Raw genomic sequence first — 24,804 nt, 5'->3', positions numbered from 1 at the left:
AACTTTCGACTGTTCAACAAGCGCCAGGCACATTAGTCGCGACAAAATTAAACCTCCGATCGTCGAGTCGCGCGAATGACGGGAGATGAGCAGGATCGCAACGACGGGTGACGTGTGCGCGGACACTTGTAGCTGATGTGGAGATTACTGGGACTTTGCACAGCTCAGGAGGTCGCTGGCGAGAAAGGACCATTCCTTGAAGCAAACCTACGTGCTCCGCCTCATAACGTTAATTCGAGGTTGGAGAACGAAGATGAATTCTACGTGCAAAATAACAGTCGCTTCCGCAGCGATCCCTCCTGCATGACCCAGGTGGATAGACAGGTACACAACATCACGCAATTGCAAGATCTTGCAGGCATTTATGATGATGATCTACAGCGCTCAAGCAAGATGACGCGACGACTTATACTTGCTTCCCGGTGCAGAGCACCGCAGTAATATTGGCCCAACAATATTTATTACTATTAGCATCCATGTGTTCGTGTGTTGAAACAAGTCAAGACCTGGGCATTGGTGACGCACGCACGTGTCCGGCCATGGATGCACCTTGCGGGTGGCAACCATCAAAGATTCACAATAATAACAAAACAATCAGGTTTGTTATGATATTTGTGCGCCTATTAATTTAGGAGTTGAGATCAATCATGTGAATCAGACGTCTCTCCATGATGAGGAGGACTATATCAATGAAGCTATACTCCCAATGCCGATGCGTCAAGACAACGAGGCTCTCACATGCACCCCTGGACAAGATTGATACAAATAATCCGCAAGACAACTCAGTCAATTGGGGAGAAATCATCCAGATGTGTCTCAAATCAGCATCATCTATGAACAGTACTGACTTTAAGTCCTGCATTTGCGCATCGAAGTGTCTTTAAACACAGCAATGGTTGTCTCCATCTCGGTGCGTCTAACTTTGGGGCGACTCTTGCCACGAGGGTTCTGGACCGAATTCCTTCTCCACAACAAATCTCCCGCGGCTGTAAGGAATCCTACTCAACCAGAAAATTCAACAACACACAGCGCTCTCCTCCCGTCGTCCCCACGTTGCGTGCAGTCGCATCTCCACTTGAGATCAGTTGCATGGCGAATCAACTCTTATGCCATCTTGCGTGTCTACCCAAGTGCGCTGTAGTCTGATCTGGAAATCCCAACGGTCCGTGAGCGGCGCAATGCGACGTGCCATATCATCGTATCGAGAACGCTGTTACCGTGGATCCGGTGAGCCACTTACTGTGTAAGGCATCGGACATGCTCGTACTCGTGTGTATCCGTCTCAACGCCTATCGATAGCAGGATCCGACGATACGATGCGATTCGATAAGGAAGACAGTCTAGCACGATAGGCGTTCTCCAGTTGACTGTTCAAGTATGGAGTACCCACCGCTTACCGAGCATCACAATGTCACCATACCGCTACACCTGCAAGTTCAACTTCGTGAAAAATCAAGAGTACGATGGAAGAAAGACGGCAAAAAAGAAAAAGAAAAGTTATGCCAAGAAACGGGACGAAAAGTCCAAAGGGACAAGGCACAAGACAGTTGCAAGCCACAACCTAGAAAGTTTCTCCCAAGCTTGACCTCTGTGCTACTGGAACTAACACTAGGAATCATTTGACCGCGTCGCTTTACCTTCACTTTTATCAAGACATAATGATATATCTAAATGAGTGGAGCATGCTATACTTTGAAATGCTCAAGATGGCCACATATCGATCACATGCATTTTTTATCGCGAATTCATCACGTGACTCGTGAATGTCATCAACGGCGAGCGAACTGTATCTCGCGAGTTGTCGAATTAACGTGATGTAAGAATTACTCGGAGTACTCCATACGTCTATTAACATCCTGTCGAACCTTCGCCCACGAGTTGTGATACAATGCGGTCCTACAATTCTTTTTCGGGCCGGTTTGTGGGACGTGGTATTTCGACCATTACCTTTTATGTCCAATCAAAGTGCGAATTGTAACCTTACAGTCTCTGTGCCGATGTACGCCCCAATTGTATTCGATTTGCTGCAATGACACCCCGATGAATCCCATCATCCATCCATAAAGAACCACACCTCAATCATAGTGCATACTTAGACTCCGTAGGCATCTCAGACAAATATAACCAAAGTAGGAAGTACATTACATCTATTATCCTACTACGCCCCGCATCAGTCCGTTCGTCCTGCAAGGCTGACATTACCCTCGCCCTATTGATTTTGCGCGTAAGCAGGTAATTAGAGCTATTATTGGCCGCAGATCGAAATGGTAAATTGAGCTGACGGCAGCTGAACATACAAATGGGGTCATTTGTGTTACCGTACGGGCGCGGCTTAATCATAACAATTTTGTCATGGGTATCCGCAATTGAACATGTCATCGCAGCAGCAGGCGGAACTGCTAGTCGTGAGGAATGAACATCGCGCAGCGGCTCTTCCGAGCCTCTTCTACAGAAATCCCAACAGTATGACACTAGCTGCCGTAGCTGTGCAATGCCCCATATCCATTTCTCATCCCTGCCGGAATAAGATCCCTCGAAAACGTACAATCGTCACTGCCACTTCCGTGCAAACCCAGGCGGGGGATACCTCATCTGTGAGCCCATCCCTCTGTGCCGCAAACCAACGCACCAATGTCATCTTGGGGTCGGAAGGAGTGCGGCGAAGACGTTATTGTCTAAACTTGAAGTTGATATAGCATATCAAAGTTACTCGTGTTCGGACTGAGTGGAAGCGCACTTGAAATCTGCATTCAGCTAGCTAGCTTATCTGAAATGGAGGCTCTGGATTTACATGGATGAACTCGGGTAACTTTAAAGGCGTACGGCGAGTTTTTGGTGGAAGGGGACGATGGGATGATGATGGTTCATCTAAGACATTGTCCTACAGAAGTGCAGCCAGAAAGTAATGCTACCCTATCCACACTTATTTCCTTTCTGTACCAGACCATAGAAGTACTTCCAGCACACATGCATTCTGTTTCCCCTGCCTCGATTGCCTCAAGGGGAATTATCAAACAAACAAAAAAATAAGACGTTTATCTTGCTCCTTCTTATTTCAGCTTGCTCCATCTACCTAACCTACCTCACTTTGACCTTTCTCATCACAATTCACGCTTTGTTACCAGCAGAAGATGAGTCTGATTTCAACGAGTTGAAGAGGCCTAAACACTACAAGGAATGATGGTCTTGCACTACCCTACCTTACCCACCTTTCCGCTGTCTATTTCATTCCCTTTATACTTCCTCCTTTTCTTAAAAAGCGCATGCTACAACGTTGAGCATAGTTTGATGCATGAATCTACTTTCTGAAGCCAAGAGGGGGGTGTACATCATTCAGTCTTTTCCCGATATAACGATGGTAAATTTTCCCAGTACAATTAGTCACCAAGTGAAGGAGTAAACCATACTCTCTAATCACTTAATCACAACCACGCTTGAGGATTACAATGACCATAGCGAGCACGTTAACATGAATTGTAGTAACAAGAAAGAACAATTCAAAACTTGAGTTCATATATGGGAGTGCGTAGATTTTGGCATATTGAACTGTGTGGTATCGTATATTATCATATCATTTGTCCCGTGACATTTAATGTTATCTTATGCCATCCTATTTCGTCCTATTTTATTCGCTCCCGATTACATCGGAAGCTAGGATGATTGCGTTTGTATATATACCGATGTGACACCACGTCAAGAGCAAAAAAAGGCCCAACACATCAACTCTGCCAACCCGCCCATTTCGTCTCGTTCGTCCGTCCGTTCACAACCGAACTCCAGAGAAGAAAGGGCTTTGCATAACCAAGTACACCAAAGGGGTGCATATACCAGAAAAGCTCGCGAACCCCTCACGTCGTAAACGGATTATACGCCGCGCCCTCGGCCTCCGCCTTAGCCCTAACCTTCTTATTCTCCCGTCTCAGGTACACCTTATTCCCAAACGCGGTCGCACACGTCAACCCCGCAAACACAATCTGCAGGATCATCGCCATTGTGTACCTCGGGCGATGAGTATCGGGGAAGAAATACGGGGACATGACGTTCCCGAGATGTCCCATGATGTTCACGATGGCGCCGCCGGCGGCGCGCTTCTCGGGGGTCTGGGAGAGGGTTGAGACGGCCCAGGTGTAGACGAGGGCGTTGGCGGAGAAGGAGCCGGATGTGTAGAGGAAGGAGGCGGTGTAGCGAGCCGCGGTGTTGAGGGTCGCGACGGAGATGATGAAGCCGGTTATCGCGCAGCAGTTGTTGATCATGATGTGGAAGCCGCGTTCCTTGAGGCGGTCGGAGTTCCAGGCTACAAAGAAGGAGACGATGGTGCCAAGGATGTAGGGGGGTGCGGTCATGGCGAGCGTGGTTGCGCTGCTGCCGAGATTGAAGCCGGAGACTGTCACTGGGTGTTAGCGGTGTCTGGATGAGTGGGGAGGGAGTGACTTACCGATTGTGGGGAAGAAGTTGTTGAAGCCGTAGGAGGATGTCATGCAGATGTTCATGAAGATCTGTTTGGGATGCCATCAGCGGATGTAGGAACACCTAGATATATGTAAGGAACTTACAAAGATATATGTTTTGGGGTCAGTAAGAGCCAGTCTCAGACCCATCCAAACAGTCGTAGTTTGAGTCTCCTCGACACGATCAGCCTGGATGCGTGCTTGGGCGATCTTGCGCATGTCCTCAGTCATCGACCACATGGCGCTGCCGCTGTTCGAGTGCGGGTAGTTGGGCAGGACGAAGAACGCCGTCAACGCGAAGAATGCGCTGAGTGCGGCTTCTAGGATGAACAACCACTGCCATCCTGCAATACCCATCTTGCCAGACATGCCAGAGAACACGCCGGCAGCGATCAAGCCGGAGAACGCCTGCGCGAGGACCAGTCCGGAGTAGAGAAGCGCAGTGCGGAGAGCCAGCTCCCGGCGTGTGTACCAGCACGACATAAGGTAAACGGCCTATCATCTCAATGTTAGCCGTGAGGAATATGGATTCAGTGCGGATAATATACGCACACCAGGGAAGAAGGGCGCCTCGAAGACACCCAAAATGAACTGCACTGCGAACAGTTGGCCGGGACTCTTCACGGCTACCGTCGCCGCTGAAATGCCAGACCAGAAAATGGCAACAATGGGGAGATAGAGTGCGGGTCGGACTCGCGTGATAAGCATGTTGGATGGTAACTGTGCCAGCATATATCTATAAAGCAACCAGTCAGTAGGTATTCGGGGACGTAATTGATTCGTCAGTGTGCAGACTTACCCAATAGTCAACACTGCTACCGCGGTACTGTAATCTGTGTTACCAAGATTGAGCGTCTCTTCAAAGTGTTCATCTAGACGGGCTTGACTATGAAAATTTGTCAGTCCAGAGTTCGAGGCCAGTCTACTTTGTCGATAACTCACGCAATGTTCGTGCGATTCAAGAAGTTCATCATGTAGATGATCCACATCTGAGGAAGCATCGTCATGTCTAGGCGTCTGACAATCTTCTTCTCCTGTTCCCTCCAATCGGGAATGCCCAACGCCTCGATGATTTCAACGCCTCGAGGAAGAGTATCTTTCGGTTGCGAGGCATTGGTCTCGACATTCTCGAGCACCATAGGCGTCTCTCCTGCTTTCTCGGCATCAACGTGCGAAATTTGTGAGTCCATCGTGCTCTCCTGGGCATGGACGCCCTGACTGTCAGGAACCTGTGAGGTCTTCTCGGTTGCCATCTTGTGTCTGAGCGGAACGGGGAGAGACGGACGGAGGAAGACATGAATTCAACCAGTGTCTGGACTTTATAGTGGTCAGTCTTAGCTACCCCACGAAAGGACCATCCACAATCCGAACCCCAGATCCACCACCCCGGAGATCGTCATTGGAGAAAACATATTGGCACCCGTCGTGGCATACTTGGTACTGTACAGGATTCGAAGAGTCGACCTGATGTTTCCACAGAAGGCCCGATGCCAAGTACGTTATTTGAAGAGACATGGGGCAATGTCAATGATGGAAGGGGCGTGGTGATTCTAGGGGACAACAGGCATATGATCATCGATCAAAGACGAAGGGTTCAGAGTCCCTCATCCGATGAACACCATCTGCATCTCTCTCCCGAGAAAGCAGTCTCTGCATTATCATCGTGAAGGTCAATATCTTTGTGTAAAGAAAACTTATATTCTTGAATTTATCAGCTCCACTCTGGTGGGGTTCAATATGTCGCAGCGCACAGAGCCGCACCGCAATCGAACAAGCGGAAGAAGATACCACAAAAGCACCGTTTTATTTTCTAGTCATCATGGCATGGACCTCAACAGCATCGGATGTCGCGATGTCTTGGTGGTTCGGGATGTTAGGTCAGCCCAGACTTAAGCTGCCGTGGCGAGCTTACATTGACGGGTAGCCAAGCCGGTTCCCGGTGCCGGATGGGCCTTGAACGAACCACATTTCGGTCGAACCCTTGATGATTGTCTTCAAATGCCATGCGAGGACCGAGTACCAAGTGTGCTAACCTACGAGCCTCTTGAGTTCGTCTTCGTGACGAGGCAGGGCATGACTGCTTCTTTGCCCATGCCGCTTGGCTCAAGTCTTAGCTAGGGCAGGCATGTAATTCAAGCAACCATGCTGCACCATGATTTCAGAGGCGTTGTCTCTTGGTCACGCAGTGAGTGTTTGTATATCATTCTCCTCTTTCGGTGACGTTGTGTCAGTGAATCGAAAGATATCCAGAGGTACTAAGAGAGATGTATGTAGTTGGGTTGGTGAAATATTGCATTTGCAGCGGTCAAGGTCCGCGGGGAAGTTATAACAGAGTCTTGTAGCCAAGAATCGAAGGATATCCCTAATGGGAATGCCTGAAGACTTCAGTGGATAAAATTGTGGGGTGAGTGGAGATCTTCTTCACGGGAGATACAATCGGCGTTCAGATATTATCATGATACACCGAAATGGGAGAGGACATCGTTGAGGGTCTACACCGATGTTAGACCGAGACTTGTCATTGTTACTATACTTGTCATTCCATTCGCTTTCGGTGCGTTGCACCGTCGTGGCATCTCTTGACCTTTTTCGGATTATCAATGTCCGCGTTCGTGAAACGCCAGAAATGAGATTGCCCAGCCAGACCTGGTCTTGTCGGTCAAGAAGGGTCTTGTTTCCTCCAGTCCATCTCTTCCGCCATGAACGCCAATAATATCAAATATCTCAGAAAACACCCCATAGTTACCAGCCCTTACACTCCGTTCGATGCAAGACGCTATGATCGACAAATAAAAATGAAAAACGAGAAAAGAAAAGTGACCCAAATCGCACCAGGAAAGACCTTGTGCGACCATTATGCTAAATATCTATAAGAGTCAATACTGGCCCCGTCGATGCGTTCCAGATATTCGCGTTCTATAAGCGATTCGATTCGTTTTTTGATCATCCCCACCTCGGGTTTGAACTGGTTCACAAGCTGGCTAAGGGTTTCGAGTACGAGCTGTTGATGCGGAAGTTCTTTTCTTTGTCTAGAGTACTGTCAGCACCGTTGATATGAATAAGGATTGCATGAGTAACATACTTCATGATCCGAACAATGGCGGCCTCGATACAGAAGCCTCTCGAATCATCATTCTTCTTCTCGGTTTCGCGCCGTTCGCGGTCATTTTCAACCTTGTTACCGCTCGAAACCACGCCAACTTTGATCTTGACAAACTTCCCGTTAAACCCTTCATTGAAAAAGAATTTATCGGTAGGCTTGACATCCTTGGACATTGGCTCCTTAACAAGGATGCGTGTTTTTGGTGCTACTGCCAGAGACTGCAGGTTGCGTATCAAATCAGGTTGAGGAATGTTTGTCTGTGCCTGAATCTCCTCGAAGGTCAAGTATTGATCCGAGGGCAAATCGTTGAAGAGCAACAAAACAATCATACCGAACGTCGACACGTTCAGATCATGTCGTCGCTCCTTGAATGAACCATCTTTTTGAGGAACTCTAGGGAACACAGCTTTGATATCAGCGGACCCCATTTGCGCAAGCCAGGTGAGCCGGCGACCGGAATGCTTGTCGTTGTAGTACTTCTCAAAACCGCGTCGCAACCGGTCTATTGCAGGAGGGAAGTTGGCATGCGGCCGCTTCCCTTCTGTGTCATCGCTCGATCCCATCGTCTCTAACGGCCAAGTCATGCTCGTAAGCACATTGATGGACAGCTCGATACGCTTGGGGTCTTTCTGGCCGAGCCCTTCGATATGTCTCTTAAACCCAGACGTGAGCTCTTCGGATATAGTCATGTCTTTGAACATGGCCTCCAACTTGGTGGTGAAGTTGTTGCCGAGGTCCATCTTCATCTTCGATATCATTTGTTTTTCGACCTCGTTGCTGATCGACTTGTTCATGAGCAAACGACGGCAGAGATGCTTCTTGTAGTATCGCTCGAAGAGATCCCTGTCCTGGATATACCTGAGCAGTATGATAGCCTTGTCCAATACAGCATCCACTTCCAACTCCGTCTTTCCCTTGATACCCTTCTTCATGTTCTCGTCAATGAAGAGAGAGATGTACTCCGAGGATCGAGGGAAGTTTGGTGAGTTGATGAAGTCTCCGAAGCTGCGTGTGATAGCACTCTGTAGGGTATTATCCGACTGGAATGCGTCTCTCCAGATCCTGTCAAATTTGTCTTTGAGTTGGAGTACATCTTCGACCCAGCGAAGGGCTGCAGCCGTCTGTTGGTTGAGGCTTTTCTCCGGCATGGCACCTTTTCCCTTGTCGCCATCGGCTGGAGGAGCTGATACAGGTGCTGGGGCTTGCGAGGCGACTATTGCAGCATTGCTAATATCTGTACCCATCTCTACTATGCGCTTCTGAATGGCTTGCGTTAGTTCCGTCTTTTTGTCGTCAACGCGGGAGTTGAGATCGTAGACGAGGCTCAGTTCATCTATACGGTCGTTGTCGATCATAAAGCGGACGCCACTCTCCATTTCTACAACTTCTCGGAGGCGGTTTGAGATCAGCTCTTCCTCGACGACGTTCTGGATCTTGGGCATGGTTGATTCCATCAAAGTCGACTTGCACCGATCTTCCTCCTCGTATATCCTCCTATGTGCAGATCTGCAGTAGCCCCCCGCATCCGACTCTGCAAGTAAGAGTTGCGCTTCTTGGCGGTAGAACTCCCTGCTGGTCTGGAGATACGCCTGCTCGAATGACACGTTGTATAGGCGTTGGTCTTCGGATTCTAGTTTGCTTGCATGTAAGCCATCCAGCATGTACACACATGACTTGATTAGATGTTTATCAATAACGTCGCCTGCCCGCTCCATCTGAATCTGACCAAGAATGACGGAATTGAGCAGGTCCAGAATCGAGCGGTCGTAGAGGTCCGAAATGCGGCTATCGAGGACATCGTCACGGAAGAGAATCATCGCGGTGGCATAGATCGATGGGCGTCGGTGATCTTGACAATAAACCCTATCCTGGGAGCATCAAAATTAGGGAAATGGACCACATTGTCTCCAGTAGAAGGTGCATCTTACCATGTACATCAGAACGTCCGCCAACATGCTCTGGCAGACTTGGTGATCGCCCCAGGCCTGTCGCAACCCCTTCAGGAATCGTTCGCCGACCACGCGCCGCTCACTCGTTGTCATGCCCTCAGGGCTTTCTAGATCTGCCACCAGGTTCGGAGCAATAAGTGCCCTTATTGAAGGTAGCACATTCCCGCTCAACCATACATGTTCGCTGTCGCACACACGGTTATACAGATCCTCGCCCTTCTTCCTCAATACCACTCTATATGCATGTCGGTAAAGTTCTTCGTAGGACAGTCGTGATGCGTTTTTGGTGCGAATTTCTTGGAAGGCCGAGGATATTATGCTCCATGTTTGTTCGAAATCCATATCACTATCACCACCGAGTGGCTGGAGGAGAAAGTTATGTTAACGAGTGACTCTCGACGCGAAGCTTACAAAGGGGAGTGCTGGTCGTACAAAGAGATCGAGGTATGCGATCTGAGTGCACATGGAGGGTGTGGTACATACGCGTCGGGGCGGGCGAATCCGCTGGCGGCCGCGGCCTGCAATCATATTGCTCATGTGAGAAGTCCTTCAGTATCACGGCGATATATGAGGAATGGGAGAAGCTCCCTTGAGGATGGGATGGATGGGTGAAGGAGGTGTCGTGTGGTGAAAGGGACTGCAGGTTGCTTGATTGGACGGGAAGAATGAATAGAATAGCGGAGTGGAGTGGCAATGGTGGCGCAATGACGTGGGGGATGTGCTCGGTTGTTGCTATTGCTGCTATTGCTGCTGTTGAATGGGCGAAGGAGAGGAAGAGAAGAAGAAGATGAAAGAGGAAGGAAATAGAGTGACAAGAAGCTATAACTGAATTGAAGATGAAGGGGAATGAAGGAGGAGTCTCTTGGATCTACTCTTTGGTGGGGTTGGTGACCTGGTGGTGGTCAGTCGTTGGTTGGTTGGTTGGTTGGTCGGTTGGCTGAAGTTGACTCGGAGAAAGGCCGCCGCTTGCAGATGACGAACGTCCGTGCGGAGAATCTTTCTTAACCTTCATTATCGTCATAACGTACAACTACAATCTACTATTCACTCTCCATCATACCATTATTTCCAGAACACACACAACATACTGGACGTTGTGTAGCTCGTAGCTTATAATTCACACATCATACTTCGAAAAATGGCCTCACCCGCCCCGTCCTTCCTGAGGTGCCTCCTCCGCTCCTCAGCGCCATCCCTACGCATTGCCCGCACTCCTTCTCCGGCATACATTCCTGTGTCCAAACGACCATATCACCTTCCGCGAACGTCAAAAACTCCCTTTCCATACTCTCCTCTGCCCAGATCCTGGTCAATTTCTTCAGTAGCTCGTTGCGAATCTACCACATCCCATCCGGCGCAACCAGCTACCTCGACGACCGCCCCCGAAACCCGTCTCGATCGCGACCAAGTACCTGCCTATGAGCTCACGTTCACTTGCAAGCAATGCAGTACTAGATCGTCACATCGCGTTTCCAAGCAAGGATACCACCATGGGACTGTGTTGATCAGCTGCCCCGGTTGCAAGAACAGGCATCTGATCAGCGACCACATGAAAATATTCTCCGACAAGCCTCTTACCATCGAGGATCTCATGCGAGAAAAGGGACAACTGGTGAAGAGGGGGTCATTGAGTGCTGAGGGCGATGTGGAGTTCTGGGATGATGGGACTACAACTGGCCGCTCGTCGCATTTCCATCCGAACAGCACGACCAAGGCTGATCCAGATGCCCCAGAAGGACGACTGACTGAACCGGCGGCTTCACCACAAGATGTAAAAACTGGAGGCAATTGATTCCGAAAATAACGACCAGAAGATGCGCAATCGATTCCCGATACGCATCAACCAAAAGCACAAATCTATGCCCACTCACATTGAAGGGGCACGCGCACAACGAAACGAAAATACTGTACAATATATGTAAAATACAAATGCCAACCAGGCCATAGAATATACCAGCCGATATACTGGACATTCCACTATTCAGATCAACATGCGCCGTTCATTTCTTTTCGCGATATTGTGCATCATCAGAAATTTATATTATCTATGCCACTGACCAGTGCTAACATAGCTCGACTACAAACCAGGAATCGCACCTCATGGAACACAATTGTTCCGTCGGCGACATGATTAATAGCAGGATTCCAACCATCGGACGCGATCGGAATAGTTCTGTTGCGAGGCTCAGCTTTCTCCAGACTATTGGGGCACCGTGGGTGGCCTGTCCCGAATGAGGCCGATATGACATGCGATTCTGAGACCATCTGAGCACTACATTGCTGGCCTTACACAATATATATATATGGACTCCACGAATACTATACATCTACCGGTTGATGCACCCCATGCAATCATCTTAAGACAGTGCAGCCATATGAATCACCGTCTGCCAACGCCAACTGCATCTCCACAGCTCACGGTCTAACATTGGCCCGTCTGAACCGTCAGATAGTAATACAAGACATCAATCGCTCGAACCATCCATTCTCAACCCAACCACGACATCACGAGAAAGACAAAACCCAAGACACCAAACCCCCCAACCACAACTCCAACCATGGCAACAGCAACCGCCCTCGGCCTCACCCTAACCCTGACGCCCCCCCTCCTAACCACCCTCCGCCTAACCCCCCTCCTCACCACCACCGCCTCCCTCACCCACGCCTACATGGAGCGCCTAACAACCACATCATTCCTCTCCCCCCCGCCCACCACAACCACAATCTCCCAACTCTCCGCCACCACCACCCCATCCCCCGCCCAACGCACCGCCTACGCATCCCTCATCGCGTCGACAGCAGACGTCGCGGTCCCAGCGTGGTTCACAAACTTCTTCAACACCGGCGTCTGGAGCGTCGTCGGCCTCAACACCCTGACTGGCCTCTCCGCAGCCGCGAACATCCTTCTCTTCGGCCACGCGCTCGACGCCCGCGTGAGGAAGTGGTACGTCGTGGGGTGGGCGGCCGCGGCGGCGCATATGCTGTTCATCCCACTTGTGCAGGGCAGCGTGGAGGGGATCATCGGTATGGCTGTTAGGCAGGAGGTCGGCGAGGCACCTAAGGAGGAGACGGAGGGGGGGAAGTTGACCAAGGCGCAGAAGTACCTAAGGGACTGGGCGAATGTGCATACGATTAGGATGGTGACTGTTGATGTTGCGGCGTGGGTGGCTTTTGGGGTGGGTGTCGTTGGGGCGTTGACGAAGTAGCGTAGGTTGAAAAATGTATATAATATATCTTTTCATTCTATATAAAAATGCTAGCCCGTCAAGTAACACCACACCAACATAAATGAAATAAAAACACAACATCCAAAATGACAAACTACCCCATGAAATATATAAAACAAAACGCCTACGCTTTTAACCAACTACCACCCCCTCCTCAACCCCCGGCTCTCAGCCCCCCTCTCCTTCCTCTTGACCTTCTTCCCCTCATGCCTCCTCCTCTTCTCCCTCGCCACCTTCTCCGGCTCCACCACCGCCGCGATCTTCCTCTTCTGCCTCCTCTCCTCCCTCCTCTCCTTAATCCCCCTCTGCACGTCGCCAATGACGGCCAGGTACTCCTGGCTCCCCATGCGCTTCTGCAGCGTGCGCATGACCTCCCGCGCCTTGTCGATGAGCGCGCGGTACGCGTCGTTGAACGCTGCGTCGGTGGAGCGGGGGACCGGCGTGAGCGGGTCGGTCAGGATGGAGAGGGTGGTGAGGAGGTGGGGGAGGGAGGGGAGGAGCGGTGGGATGGGCAGGTTGGAGGTCAGGGTTTCGAGAAGGGTGAGGACGGCGGTTTTCGGGTACAGGGACTGCGCTTTCATGATCTTGGTTTCGCGACGGATGAGCGCGGAGAGGCGCGTTATGAGGCGGTGGATTGCGGTGGGGGGTGTGCGCGTGGTGGTTGTAGTGGAGGAGTCGTTGTCGGAGTTGGGGTTCGCGGCGGCGTCTTCTTCTTCCTCGTCGTCTTCGTCGTTGTTGTTCTCGTCGCCGGCGGCTTCGTGGACTTTGTGCCAGTTCCAGTCGAGGCCGTTGACAGCGAAGCAGCGGGCGAGGAAGGTCAGGTTGCGGACGCTCTGCGCGCACAGCTCCTCGGTGACTTCGAAGACGGCGAGGTTGCGCAGGAACGCGTTGGTGAGTTTGATCATGTCGACCTCTGTTAGCTGCAAGCCGTGAGAGCCGACCAAGGGCACGACGGTTAATCCGTTGTCCTTGTTCGTCGTGGCCACGTCCGCGAAGTACATGCCCATCAGCTTGGCTGCGGTGAGCTTCACCCAGGCGTGGGGATAGGAGACGCATGTCTGGATCGCATCCCAGAAATCCTCCGACGAGAATGTAAGGTCGGGCGAAGATTTGCAGAGTTTCTGGAACACGGTCAGGGAGTAGTAGAGAAGCTCCCAGTCGTCTTCGTCGCGTCGCTCCAAGCTCTCTTCCACGGTTGATTGCAGCTCTGTGAGCACGAATTCCAACTCCGAAGGCTTCGACTCTGCGACCTCAAAGTAGAGACCCCAGCATTGAATGCCCAGTCGTTTCAACCCACTGTCCTCGTCTTGCTCAAGCCAGGTACGTAGGTCAGACACGAAGCCCTTCATTCTCTGCGCATCGGCTCGCTCAAACAATTTCTTCAGTAGAGCGCCAGCCATGGTGCGGCAATCGCTCGAGTCGTCATTCGCCATGGTGTGCACAAGAGGGATGAACATCATGCCAAGCACGTCTTGCAGCACATTGTCCCCGACCTTAGTCAAGATCAGATTGATGGCTTCCATGACGGACTGTCTGCCCTCGACGTGGTCGTACCGCAGATTTCGGATCAAGAACTCGAGCTGCTTGGTGAACCTATTCTTGGCCTGTGGGTACTCCATGAGGAAATGGAAGTAGTTGCTTCGAGCAAGATCTCGCGCCGATCTCGTTTGGTTCGTCACCATCATAGCAGCTACTCGGTCCATGACCTCGTAGATCTCCGTGATGATGATCTTGCGGTTCATGACGGCCTTGACAAAGCCGAAGGTAACACCCTGGCGATCAGGCTCGTCGAGATCGGGAATGATTCGCTTGAGCAGGTGTGCAACATCACGCTCTTTGACTTCTACATTGGGTCGTTCGCGCAGAATCGCCGAGATCAGCTTCAGCGAGGCTTGGGCAAGTTCGGTGTTGGAAGATGGGGCACCCTTAATCATGCGAACGCTCTCAGTCACATAGACGGGACAGTCCTTGTCCAAGCCGTCCAAAGGTGTTTTGATAATAGTTGTCAACAGACGGATTGCCGATATTTGTACCTCTTCGTGTCCTTGGACGAGAGCATCACCAATGATAGGCAGGAAGCCTGCGAGGTTCTGGGGTGTCTGGAGCTCCGAATGCTTCTTGAGTACCGTACGTAGAACATCGAAGCTGAACCGGGTGATCTTGTAGATGTGGGATGACGTTGACCCTCGAGCACCCGACTTGGCAGCGCCCTTGATATTGATAATATACCTCTGGCTCTTCGAGTCGTCAGACTTGACTTGGACGGGGGCGGCATTGGTTTTATAGACTTCCTGAATCAACTCGTAGCAGAAAATCAGAATGTCGCGGTCCTGAACCGTAGGGTTCTGCAATATTCCAAGGCCTACACGTCGCAGCAGTTCGTCGATTTTCTGAACCATCTTCGCGGTTATCCTCTCGCATAGGAGTGACTTTGTCGGCATGATGAGGTCTACCAAATGAGACGGGGTTGCGCTCCGCGAGACGATGTCCATCGAATCATAACTCTTGCTGCTCTTGACCTCCCTCATTTTGCTGATATACTCTTCTGCATCCTTCTCCTGGCCCGTGACGCCAAAGATGTCATCCATAATGACATCTACGATTTCAGGCAGGCAGTAGTCCAGGTCTCCAGGCTTCAACTTGTCTGTCAATTTCACAAGAATGTGGTGCAACGTGAAAGACAGAACATGGAGTTGATAACCTCTTTGCAATGCGCCACGGAGTGATTTGAGGATGAAACCCAGATACGAAGGACCAGTGAGGAGTGCGATTTCTGACAACGTATTGCGGGACATGTCTCTGGCGTCTTGAGAGCGGCTCTTCAGAATTTGACAGATATCAAGCAGGACAGATGGTAGGCGATTCTCCACTTCTTGGGGAGGCAATACCAATAATACCTTGACCACTGCGATTGCAATTGGCACACGGAGACTGACGGTAGCCTCATCCTTGTCGTGCAAGAACTTGGTCAACGGCGGAAGGATATTGCTGGATAGATCTGTGGTCAGCTTCTCCTGCTGTGGGAGAGTTTTGGTCAACATCGATTTCGGGACATCGACGTCCATGGCATTTTCATCAGCAGGTTCCTCATCGCCTTCATCGGCATTCCCATTCGAATTCTGGGCAGTCGTATAGCCCTTTGCTTGTCCTGCGCGATTGAGAGCATCCATCATGCCTGCAAGCAGCTTAATGACTGTCTTCTGTAGGTCTTCCTTGCTGGTCAAATATCCTATGAATCTCCTCAAGAGCGAACGGAACTGCGGCCACTCAAGCCATTCGGAAAGCGAGGATATCGACTTGATCGCCTCTCCTGCAAGATTGTGTGCGCTTTCATCCTCAGCCTTGTTGAATATGAAATGCTCAATAAGAGGGATGAAGAAATGGGCAATGTTGCCGCTCTTGAGTTCTGATGCGCTTGCTGCAAGTTTGCGAAGGGCTCGAAGACGTCGATGGGCTTGGATGTGCAAGATATTTCCAAAGAAAGAGGCCTCATCATCTGGGCCGAGAAGTACGTGCATGTCAGCGACCAGTGGCCACTCCGAAAAGGTGCTAATGAGATGGGACAGGACAGCAAGGAATTCATTTCGCACGAGTTCCGAATCCTCACGCATTCCGTTCTGTAGGCCTGGTATGATAGCGGAAGTCAAGAAGGGTTTGAAATCTTCCTTGCCAGTTGAAGCGTCAATGAAGCGTCGTAGAGACAACGACGCGCTATCTCGAATGACTAGTTCGTCGTTGTCTTTGATGTGGTACAGCATGTTGTAAACGATTGGCTTCCACTGCATCAAGGAAAACTTCTCCCCCTGATCTTGATTGATGGTGTTGAATGCTGAACTTCTGCGATCGAAATCGGGCTCATCGAGTCGTGTTGTAGAGAAAGCATTGAGATCATAACATAGCTGGGATACTTTATCAAGCTCTGGAGTGTGGCTTGAAAGCACTTTCAGTACGTCACAAACCACAGTGCGGGCGGCCCGGTCTTTCACGAAGGCGAACAAGGAGCAAGTAACATCAAGGATACCCTGAAGTAGCTCGTTAAGGTCTTCGCTGCTGCAACGTGGAATGAACTCGTACAGAATTCTCAGCAGACCAAGCTTAGTATGAGAGTTAACTCGCTTGGAGGGTTGTGTGAGTAGGAAGCAAGCAATCTCAATCAAGCCTCGAGACTCGGTAGACCCAGTAATGTGAGGCGCGATATCAGCAACAGTGTGGACGGCAGACTCCAGCAACTCTTTACTTGGGCTCTTCTTCAACAGATCGCCGACTTTGGACAGAATATCGGGTGCATACTTCTGTAATATGTCGGTACGCACACTATTATCTTGCGCTTCTGCCTGACTATCCGCGAGCTTCTCTGTCGTCCCCAGACTGATCAGGGATCGCAGAATCTGATCGAGGACGAATTGCTTCACTTCCTCCTTCGCGGATGGTACTTCTAAAGTGTCGATGACCTTTACGAGAATATCTTGATTATATTGGACAAGAAACAGGGCCGTTTTAGGGGATTTGGACCAGGCTCCGAAAAGTCTGAGTAATCCCGATACCGATTGAGCGGTCTCAATAGGAAGCTGTTGGAGCCTAGGTACAGCCAGTTCTTGGACGATAGCCGGGATAAACTTGTCCCATGGATGCTCTGGACAGTTCTCGAAAAGTATGTTCAGAACATGGAATCCTCTTTGTCGAACAGTCTTGAGCAGCGAAGTCTGTAAACCCTCATCTCGAGTAGTGTTGCTGCCATCTATGGCGGATACCGATGTCAATTGTCGGGAGGATCTGATGAGACAATACAGGAGAGGATCGATAATGGAAGAGACAAATGGAGTCATGGTCGTTTTCAGGGTGTTTAACATATCCTCGAGCATGTTCAGGAGACCAACTTGCTTCCTCAGTGTCACTAGGTCTTTCGAGACGAGGTCTTCATTAAGTTCGCCTTCCACGACAATAGACACATTACCGATAGGCCCGAAGGCTATGTTGAGGAATTGGCGCACAGCGTCTTGTTCAAATCTTGTCAATGCAATGAACACCGCCTTGCGCTTAGCCTCCTGGCCGCGCTTTCCACTAACCACTTTTCCATAAAGTATCCGAAGGATGACGGGAAGAAGATCTGCTCGATGCTCGTTCTGCAAGTGGCTATCCTCTTTGCTGACGTCCATGAAGACGGAGATCTCCTCTCGGAACCGAGCATCGTCGAGAAGATTTGACAGATTCTCTTGGTAGCGAGTGATTGCGGGATTTTTCCACGTCATGATTGCCTTCAAAGCCGCCTTCTGGATTTCGACGTCTCCGTTTCCTAAGAGAACGAGTAGTGCTTCATGCACATCCTCGGCTTTGTAGAGAACTCTAGGATTGTTGAATTTTGAGAAGACCGTGAGCATTGCCTTTTGATCCTTCCTTGACCAATGGGACCCATTCGTCTCGGTTTCATCTCCAGTGGTTTCGTCCTCGGCAGATTCTTCGGTAGGATGATTCAATGCCCATTGCAAGAGAACTGGCACCAGAAGACGCGATTTTTTCTCAGCCACCTGTGGAATCGTGTTCAACAATCGCAGGGACTGAGCTCGGCTGAAAAGAGTGATGAAAGGAACGTGTGGGTGACGGGATTGGAATGCTGATTTCAACCGCAGTTCAAGGTCGCTAAATGATGCTGCGGTCTGCCGACTCTTTCGTTCAAGGTGCATGAGATTTGTACACTCGAACTCAGACGCATATCGCGGTATTGGCCGTTCACTCGGAGGGCCCTCTATCACTTCGTCATTGGTTGATTCCGGTTCGTTGAGCCATTCGAATGAAATCCTGGTAATGTGTCCCTCTCCTTCCTTCGTATTACACATTTCCTTGAGCGCAACGCAAGTATCATCCCATACTTGAGAGAACTTGACATGCAGCAAACCGAAGCAATATGTCGGGATTGCCTCGCTTACCCAATCATCGGAGCAGACAGTTGGATAGGTCTTCGCAAGTTGTCGAATACGCATCGATACTAGACGCGCAGTCTCCAAGGACAAGGGTGTATCCTCGATCATTCTCGCGGTCGCCACAATTGTCTTCTGATCTTCGCTTTTTGTCGCAAGAAGTTCAAGTATACCAAGTGCCACAAGTCGAAGATCATGGGATGGAGAGCCTAAACAAGACATCAAGGCCTTTTCGAATGGAGCTCTGTGGGCACCTTCAACGGCTGTAGATGTCTTGTTCTTCTCCATTAGAGCGAGCATCGATTGCCAGAAAGCAGGATAGTTGCCGTAGATCTGAGAGGCTTGGCATAGCGAGGGCCAAAGTTCTAGTAGCACGTCCGTGTGCCGGCTGTCCTCAACTAGAAACTGGAATCCTGTACCTGTTGCAAGGATATGCAGAGGCTGGACGTTGGCTGGATCACTGATTTGAATTGCCTGTTTCAAGACGTGTTGGAGTTGGTTCAGAATCTTTTCTTTGATGTCGTCCCGAAGATCGAGCGTTGCCGACGCATCGAGATATGCAGTACAGTCGTGAGAGGCCTGTATGAGATCATCATCTGATTGAGCGCGCTTTGTAAGATCTTTGAATCTTTTGATAATGGCTTCTTGCCACCTTGGAGATACGTTGATTGTGCTGCTAGGCAGAGCCTCGTTGCGTCGAAGTTCAGGCAGTATAGTGCAGATTTCAGGTCCATGTTTTTCGGCTTTCTGTGCAACAAATCTGATTGAGAGTTAGTACAAGTTAGTCAATGATTATTTCAAACCCACCTTTTGAAGTAGGGAAGCAGCAAGGCTTTGAAGCGCTCACTTCCTATGTCGGCAAAGAGATTGCAGAATGGTAAGAAGTCATTTTCCCAGGCATCCTGGGAGAGTACTTCTAGGAGTTGAACGTGAGGAATAGCTGTATCCAGAGGACAATATTGGAAAAGTACAGCCACGGCAGCAAGGAAATCTTGCTTGTGTAAGTTGACAGAAGGCTGCGGAGGGTTTGTAGAATCGAACAAGCTCTTCAAAGTCTGAAAAACCAAAGGCCAGTCCTTCACCCTGCTTCCTTTTCGCACACCGCAAACAATATACAAGAGCCGGGATGAGAGTCCGAGCCATCTTGTCTCAGAAACTGCACTCTTGACTTGTTCCAGAATTGGCACAAGCAGAGCTTCGAAAGTCTCGGCATCCGAATGATGGATCATTGAGATGACCGATCCCTTAAGAATTGGTTCCAGAGGCGATACCCGCAATACGACATGATCCGGATGATAGGTTTGTCGAAGCATTTCCTGCAATATGGCAACAGCACTCGAATGTAGTCCCCGCTGCACACCTTTCATTGAATCCGCAAATAGAGACATGAGACCGCGCTGGAACTCGCTATGGTCCTTATCACTGTCCTGCAGTTCCTCCAATTGGTCCGAAATGTGTTTGATGATCAATTCCAAGGGCTTCTTATCTCTGTGGTAAGTGGCGCCAGCCTTGCGCACGAGAAAGCTAAGAGACTCCGCGGCGAAGCTTGCAACGAATGCCTTCTGGTGTTCCTTTCCGAGCAATGGAGCCATCAAGTCAAATATGGGCCGCAGGTCGGGTACGAGCAGTCGTGAGAGGTATTTGAAGAGCCATGCGAGGCATGAAAAGCTCCATTCGATCACCTCGACGGCCTGGTGGGTGGCTGCAACATGCGACACCGTCTTTACCACCCGCTCGAAGTATTTTTCAAACTTTGCGCCCAGATCGTGGGCGAAGTGCGCCGTGAGACCCAACAATGGCTCTTGACTCCATGTGTCCGCCTTCTCAATTGTTTCTACTAGAAGATCGAGGATGCGATCGGCGTGGTGGAGCAATTGGGGTAGGCTTTCGCAAAGCGGGGAAACCTGTCGGGCGAATGCGGTAAAGGTTTCGGCCATGTTAAGTCCCTTCCACTCATCGAGGGAGTTCCTAAAGTAGGAGAAGGTGTCGTCGAGTTCTGCATCGTCGAGAACGGTATTGCGGCCACGGCGAACGGGTTCGATCTTGAGCTTCGCTATGCGTTGAGAGAAGGATTCGAATCGATGTTTTCGGGAGGAAACGGTGCCTCCCTTAGGCTTTGAGCCAGTTCCGGAACGAGACTTTGTGACGGTGCCTCGAGACATGGCTGCCATAGTGGGATGTGTTGTGTATGGAAGAAGCTTTGGACAAGACGACAGGAAATGCGCATGAGAGAACTCTCCAAAAATTTCCAGAGGAAGAGCAGGGATCAGGGATGTAGAAAAGCTGTGACCAATGAGGGCGCATTGCCATCAGCCACAACACGGACCACCCATAAACCTCCGACATGCCGACGTACAACAACTACCAACGCGACAAATAAACTTCGACTTGTACTTGGATACCTTTTACCCTTCATCAACTTTACCTTCACTTACTACGCTCATCACATCACAACAACAACTACCGTACCCGCCATACACATTCGACAGCAATGGCTGCCAAAATGTAATATACATTTCCTTTCACAATTGGATGTTCCAATTACACAGCGCTAACCCGCAAATCAGAGCCGTTGTTGGCAATGTCAACGGCCAATACCCAGCAGTATTCCAGAAGCTGGGCGCTTTGCAAGAAAAGCAGAACTTCGCCTTCGCCCTTGTGGTGGGCAACTTGTTCGCGGACCCCGCGACATCTACAGAAGAAGATGAGAAGAATCTCACTTCACTCATCAATGGGAACATCAAAGTCCCATTCACAACTTACTTCGCATTGGCGGGCTCCTCATTCCCACCATCAGTGGTGGCGAGGCTGGAGGCTAACGCCGACGACATCTGCGAAAATCTTCACTTTCTCGGAAAACGATCCGTCATGAAGACCTCGGAGGGAATCCGCATCGTCACTCTAGGGGGTCATCTAGACCCGAACATCATCGCAGGTGAATCGAAAGACAAGTATCCACCATATTACAGCGAAACAGATGCCAAGATCCTCCGAGGAGCTGTCTCAGCGGACATTCTTATTACCCATGAGTGGCCAACTGGAATTCGAAATCGTTCCAAAAACCCCTTCGACGCGGAGCAGGAGCCGCAGTCGCAACAATGCCTGGCCGATCTGGCCACTGTCTTGAAGCCAAAGTATCACTTTTCGGCAGCAAGTGAGGCGTTCTATGAACGCGAGCCGTTCTTTCACGTCCCCAGTGAAGAAACCGAGAACCTCTATCCCATCACGAGGTTCATAAGTCTTGCATCATACGGCAACCCCAACAAGCAGAAGTGGATCTATGCTTTCAGTCTGGACCCCAAGGCCAGCAACCCCGTGTCCCCACCTGAAAACGCAACCGCCTCTCCACTCATCCATTCCGATAAGAAGCGGTCCGCGGCCCAGGAGTACCAAGGATCTGGCCTTGTCTACGAAACCTCATCTCGGGGAGGCGGCGGGCGCGGCCGTCCAAACAAGCGCCGACGCGGCAACGCCCACAACCGCCACGGACCACTCTCGGCATCAGAATGCTTCTTCTGTCTCGCAAACCCAGACACCGCCACTCACCTCGTCACCTCCATCGGCGACGCCTCCTACCTCACAACCGCAAAAGGACCATTGCCAACTCCAACTACATACCCAAAGTTGGGCTTCCCCTCTCACATTCTCATCATCCCGTTCGAACACCAGCCCACTCTTGCCGCCATGCCAGAAGACGAACGACACGTGACATACGCGGAGATGGTGAAATACCGCTCCGCGATGAACGCCATGCTCAAGTCACGGGCAGGCAACGACCTAGGCTCCATCACGTGGGAAGTCAGCAAGGCCAGCCTACCCCATACACACTGGCAATACCTTCCCGTGGAGGCGTCGCTCATCCGCAGCGGCCTCGTGGAAGCCGGCTTCAAGGCGCTTGCGGAGAACTTGCACTGGCCGTCGATCGAGAAGGCGGACGTCGGCGACGGCGTGGAGGAGACGACGGATTTCTTCCGCTTCGTGCTGTGGGACCCGGAGGACGAGGTCGAGACAAGCTTCGTCATGCGCTTCGACGAGAGAATCAAGTTCCACAATCAGTTCGGCCGTGAGGTATTAGCCAAGCTTATGGCGCTGGATAACAGGGTCGACTGGCACGAATGCGGACAGACGCAGCAGGAGGAGGAGGCAGATGTCGCGGCGTTTAAGACCGCGTTCGAGGAGTTTGACTTCGCGTAGTTGCGCTCGTACTTCACCTCAACGTCAAGAACCATGTGTAAAAGTATCAAATGTTACAATACCAATCACAATAATGATAATAAGAATAAGATCAATCTGTCACCCGCCCACGTTTACATCAAACCTACAACCTCACACCCACCCCCTTCCCCAACACAGCCCTAGCAATCCTCCTAACCCCCTCCTCAACCTCCCCCCTCTCCCTCGTAAACACAACCCTCACCCAGCCTTCCTCCTCCGCGCCCGCTAAATCCCCCCCAACAACCACAACCCCCTCCTCCAAACACCTCCCACAAATCTCCTCCGTCAATCCCTCCCACCTGCTCCCTCCCCCCCTCGCCTCAATCCACGCCCTCCCCAAATCCACCCACACAAAAAACGCCGCATTCACCCCCCTTCTCCACTCCAACCCATACCGTCCCAGCACCTCACCAACAACCCCATACGCCTCCGCAATCCGCCTCCGATTCTCCTCCACATACGCCCTCGCGAACTCCCCGTCCGACAACACCTCCACCACCGCGTTCTCCGCAAGCGACGACGGCGCAGAGTACAACCCACATGTCCGCAGCGCGGCGAGAAACCCAAGGTTGGACTGCGAAATCACGACGCCGGTGCGCAGACCGCTCGCGCCGAAGTCCTTGGACGGGCCCCAGAGGATGTGGACGAGGGACGGGTCGATGAGGTCGGTTGTGTCGATTGAGGAGACGGAGTGGAAGGATTGGTGGGTGTCACGGGTGGGGAAGGTGGAGAGCGCGTAGATCTCGTCGGATATGATATGGATCTGGTGTTTTTGGCAGAACTTGAGGAGTTGGATGAGGGTGTCGAGGGGGTAGTAGCGGCCGAGGGGGTTGTGGGGGTGGCAGAGGAGGAGTGCGCGGACGGTGATGCCCTGGCTGTGGGCGAGGTGTAATGCGGCTTCGTAGTCTTGGACGATGGCGGGGCGGAATGGGTCTTCGGCTCCGAAGGAGACGGGAATGAAGCGGACGTTCATCCGGAGCTGGATGTTCTGGATGAACATGCGGTGGTAGGGACGGCCGACGAGGATGCCGTCGCCTGCGTTCGCGAGACCCCAGGCGCAGTGCTCGATTGCGACGTTGACGCCGCTTGTTGCGAACATCTGGTCTGGCGTGAAAGGGCGTGCGGGTTGAAGTTGAGAGGTTAGGAAGCGAGATATGGCGAGTCGGAGGGAGAGTGATGCATCGCCGTAGGTGAAGGCTTTGGAATTGGAGTCGATGGGGGTTTTGGTGTTGAGGAAATCACGCAGTTCGGAATGCATGAGGGAGTTCTCTGCTAGACCCAGTGAGATGTAGCCGTTGGGATTTCGCTGCGGATGCCAGATGTTTGTTCCGTCCCAGGCATCCTGCTGCAAGTTAGAATTTGACTCGATGATCAAGAGGAGTGGTGACTTTCAAAACTTACCTTTCTTATACGTCTGCCTTTGACACTCGACGCTCGGTCAGATATGTTGGAACCCATGATTTACCTCCGTGATATTCAACTTCTTTATGAAAATCGTCGTGCAGAGAAAACGAATGAGGCTCAACTAAATAGGTTGCTGTCAAGTAGCAATGTATATGTCCTTCGTATCAGTATCATAGACTTGGTTTTATCCACTGCCCCCGATCACATTCCGAAAACAGTGATCTAGAAGTAGCAATGAAAACCCCGCACTATTTATTCGAACCTTACGCCTTGACGAATTCCAAAGGCCAGCACCGTCTATCTATCCTTTAAAACTGAAAATATAAGGATGAGTGGTAATTCAGAGTTCCGGCCGTTGAAATTGAAGAGATGATGTTGCTTCTCGTTGTTGTCATCCCCGCAGTGGATTACGTGACCAACGTTAAACCCAACGTCTGTTCTTCGAGGCATCTTAACACGTCACGTTTGTGAGGTTTTTTCTATTGTTTAATCTTTTTTAAGATTTGATTGGGATGAGCGGCGGTGATAGAAGATATATTTTGA

General features: G+C 50.8%; 8 protein-coding genes across 8 annotated transcripts; 4 read left to right on the top strand and 4 right to left on the bottom strand.

Moving 5' to 3' along the window:
• Positions 1 to 3,848: 3,848 nt before the first annotated feature.
• BU24DRAFT_360173 (MFS general substrate transporter) lies at positions 3,849 to 5,587 on the bottom strand (the record flags this gene model as incomplete). The annotated part of the gene is made up of 6 exons (XM_033524090.1): positions 3,849 to 4,384; positions 4,436 to 4,496; positions 4,554 to 4,943; positions 5,001 to 5,184; positions 5,248 to 5,334; positions 5,391 to 5,587. 6 exons carry the CDS (start codon positions 5,585 to 5,587, stop codon positions 3,849 to 3,851), a joined length of 1,455 nt encoding a protein of 484 aa, XP_033376844.1.
• A 1,324-nt stretch (positions 5,588 to 6,911) lies between these two features.
• On the top strand, positions 6,912 to 7,289 carry BU24DRAFT_97640 (uncharacterized protein). The gene has a single exon (XM_033534859.1). The coding sequence runs from the start codon at positions 6,949 to 6,951 to the stop codon at positions 7,159 to 7,161; it is 213 nt and encodes a 70-aa protein (XP_033376843.1). The 5' UTR covers positions 6,912 to 6,948; the 3' UTR covers positions 7,162 to 7,289.
• A 13-nt stretch (positions 7,290 to 7,302) lies between these two features.
• BU24DRAFT_437880 (Cullin-domain-containing protein) lies at positions 7,303 to 9,842 on the bottom strand (the record flags this gene model as incomplete). Its single annotated transcript, XM_033530227.1, has 3 exons — positions 7,303 to 7,477; positions 7,531 to 9,419; positions 9,480 to 9,842. 3 exons carry the CDS (start codon positions 9,840 to 9,842, stop codon positions 7,303 to 7,305), a joined length of 2,427 nt encoding a protein of 808 aa, XP_033376842.1.
• Positions 9,843 to 10,827: 985 nt separating this feature from the next.
• BU24DRAFT_315482 (zf-DNL-domain-containing protein) lies at positions 10,828 to 11,181 on the top strand (the record flags this gene model as incomplete). The annotated part of the gene is made up of 1 exon (XM_033522873.1): positions 10,828 to 11,181. A coding segment is annotated over one exon (354 nt), but the record flags the coding sequence as incomplete, so codon positions are not given.
• Positions 11,182 to 11,942: 761 nt separating this feature from the next.
• Positions 11,943 to 12,786, top strand: BU24DRAFT_97633 (uncharacterized protein). Its single transcript, XM_033534858.1, has one exon. It carries the CDS (start codon positions 12,059 to 12,061, stop codon positions 12,704 to 12,706), a length of 648 nt encoding a protein of 215 aa, XP_033376840.1. The 5' UTR covers positions 11,943 to 12,058; the 3' UTR covers positions 12,707 to 12,786.
• An 81-nt stretch (positions 12,787 to 12,867) lies between these two features.
• On the bottom strand, positions 12,868 to 20,813 carry BU24DRAFT_468919 (uncharacterized protein; the record flags this gene model as incomplete). Its single annotated transcript, XM_033532562.1, has 2 exons — positions 12,868 to 19,402; positions 19,450 to 20,813. The coding sequence occupies 2 exons, from the start codon at positions 20,811 to 20,813 to the stop codon at positions 12,868 to 12,870; spliced, it is 7,899 nt and encodes a 2,632-aa protein (XP_033376839.1).
• Positions 20,814 to 21,047: 234 nt separating this feature from the next.
• On the top strand, positions 21,048 to 22,926 carry BU24DRAFT_497942 (uncharacterized protein). Its single transcript, XM_033534313.1, has 2 exons — positions 21,048 to 21,147; positions 21,210 to 22,926. The coding sequence occupies exons 1-2, from the start codon at positions 21,134 to 21,136 to the stop codon at positions 22,834 to 22,836; spliced, it is 1,641 nt and encodes a 546-aa protein (XP_033376838.1). The 5' UTR covers positions 21,048 to 21,133; the 3' UTR covers positions 22,837 to 22,926.
• Positions 22,927 to 22,960: 34 nt separating this feature from the next.
• On the bottom strand, positions 22,961 to 24,606 carry BU24DRAFT_403123 (PLP-dependent transferase; the record flags this gene model as incomplete). Its single annotated transcript, XM_033525557.1, has 2 exons — positions 24,259 to 24,606; positions 22,961 to 24,199 (listed from the first exon to the last, which is right to left on the bottom strand). The coding sequence occupies exons 1-2, from the start codon at positions 24,313 to 24,315 to the stop codon at positions 22,961 to 22,963; spliced, it is 1,296 nt and encodes a 431-aa protein (XP_033376837.1). The 5' UTR covers positions 24,316 to 24,606.
• Between the last annotated feature and the right edge of the window lie 198 nt (positions 24,607 to 24,804).

The sequence above is a fragment of the Aaosphaeria arxii genome (assembly GCF_010015735.1).
Source record: "Aaosphaeria arxii CBS 175.79 unplaced genomic scaffold BU24scaffold_18, whole genome shotgun sequence".
In the NCBI taxonomy this organism is placed as follows: Eukaryota; Fungi; Ascomycota; class Dothideomycetes; order Pleosporales; genus Aaosphaeria; species Aaosphaeria arxii.
The sequence above is the reverse complement of the archived record's forward strand: the minus strand, read 5'-3'. Positions and strand labels throughout refer to the sequence as shown.

Coding starts and splice junctions, on each gene's coding strand:
- BU24DRAFT_97633 (XM_033534858.1), top strand. CDS start 12,059: ATGGCAACAGCAACCGCCCTCGGCCTCACCCTAACCCTGACGCCCCCC.
- BU24DRAFT_97640 (XM_033534859.1), top strand. CDS start 6,949: ATGTTAGACCGAGACTTGTCATTGTTACTATACTTGTCATTCCATTCG.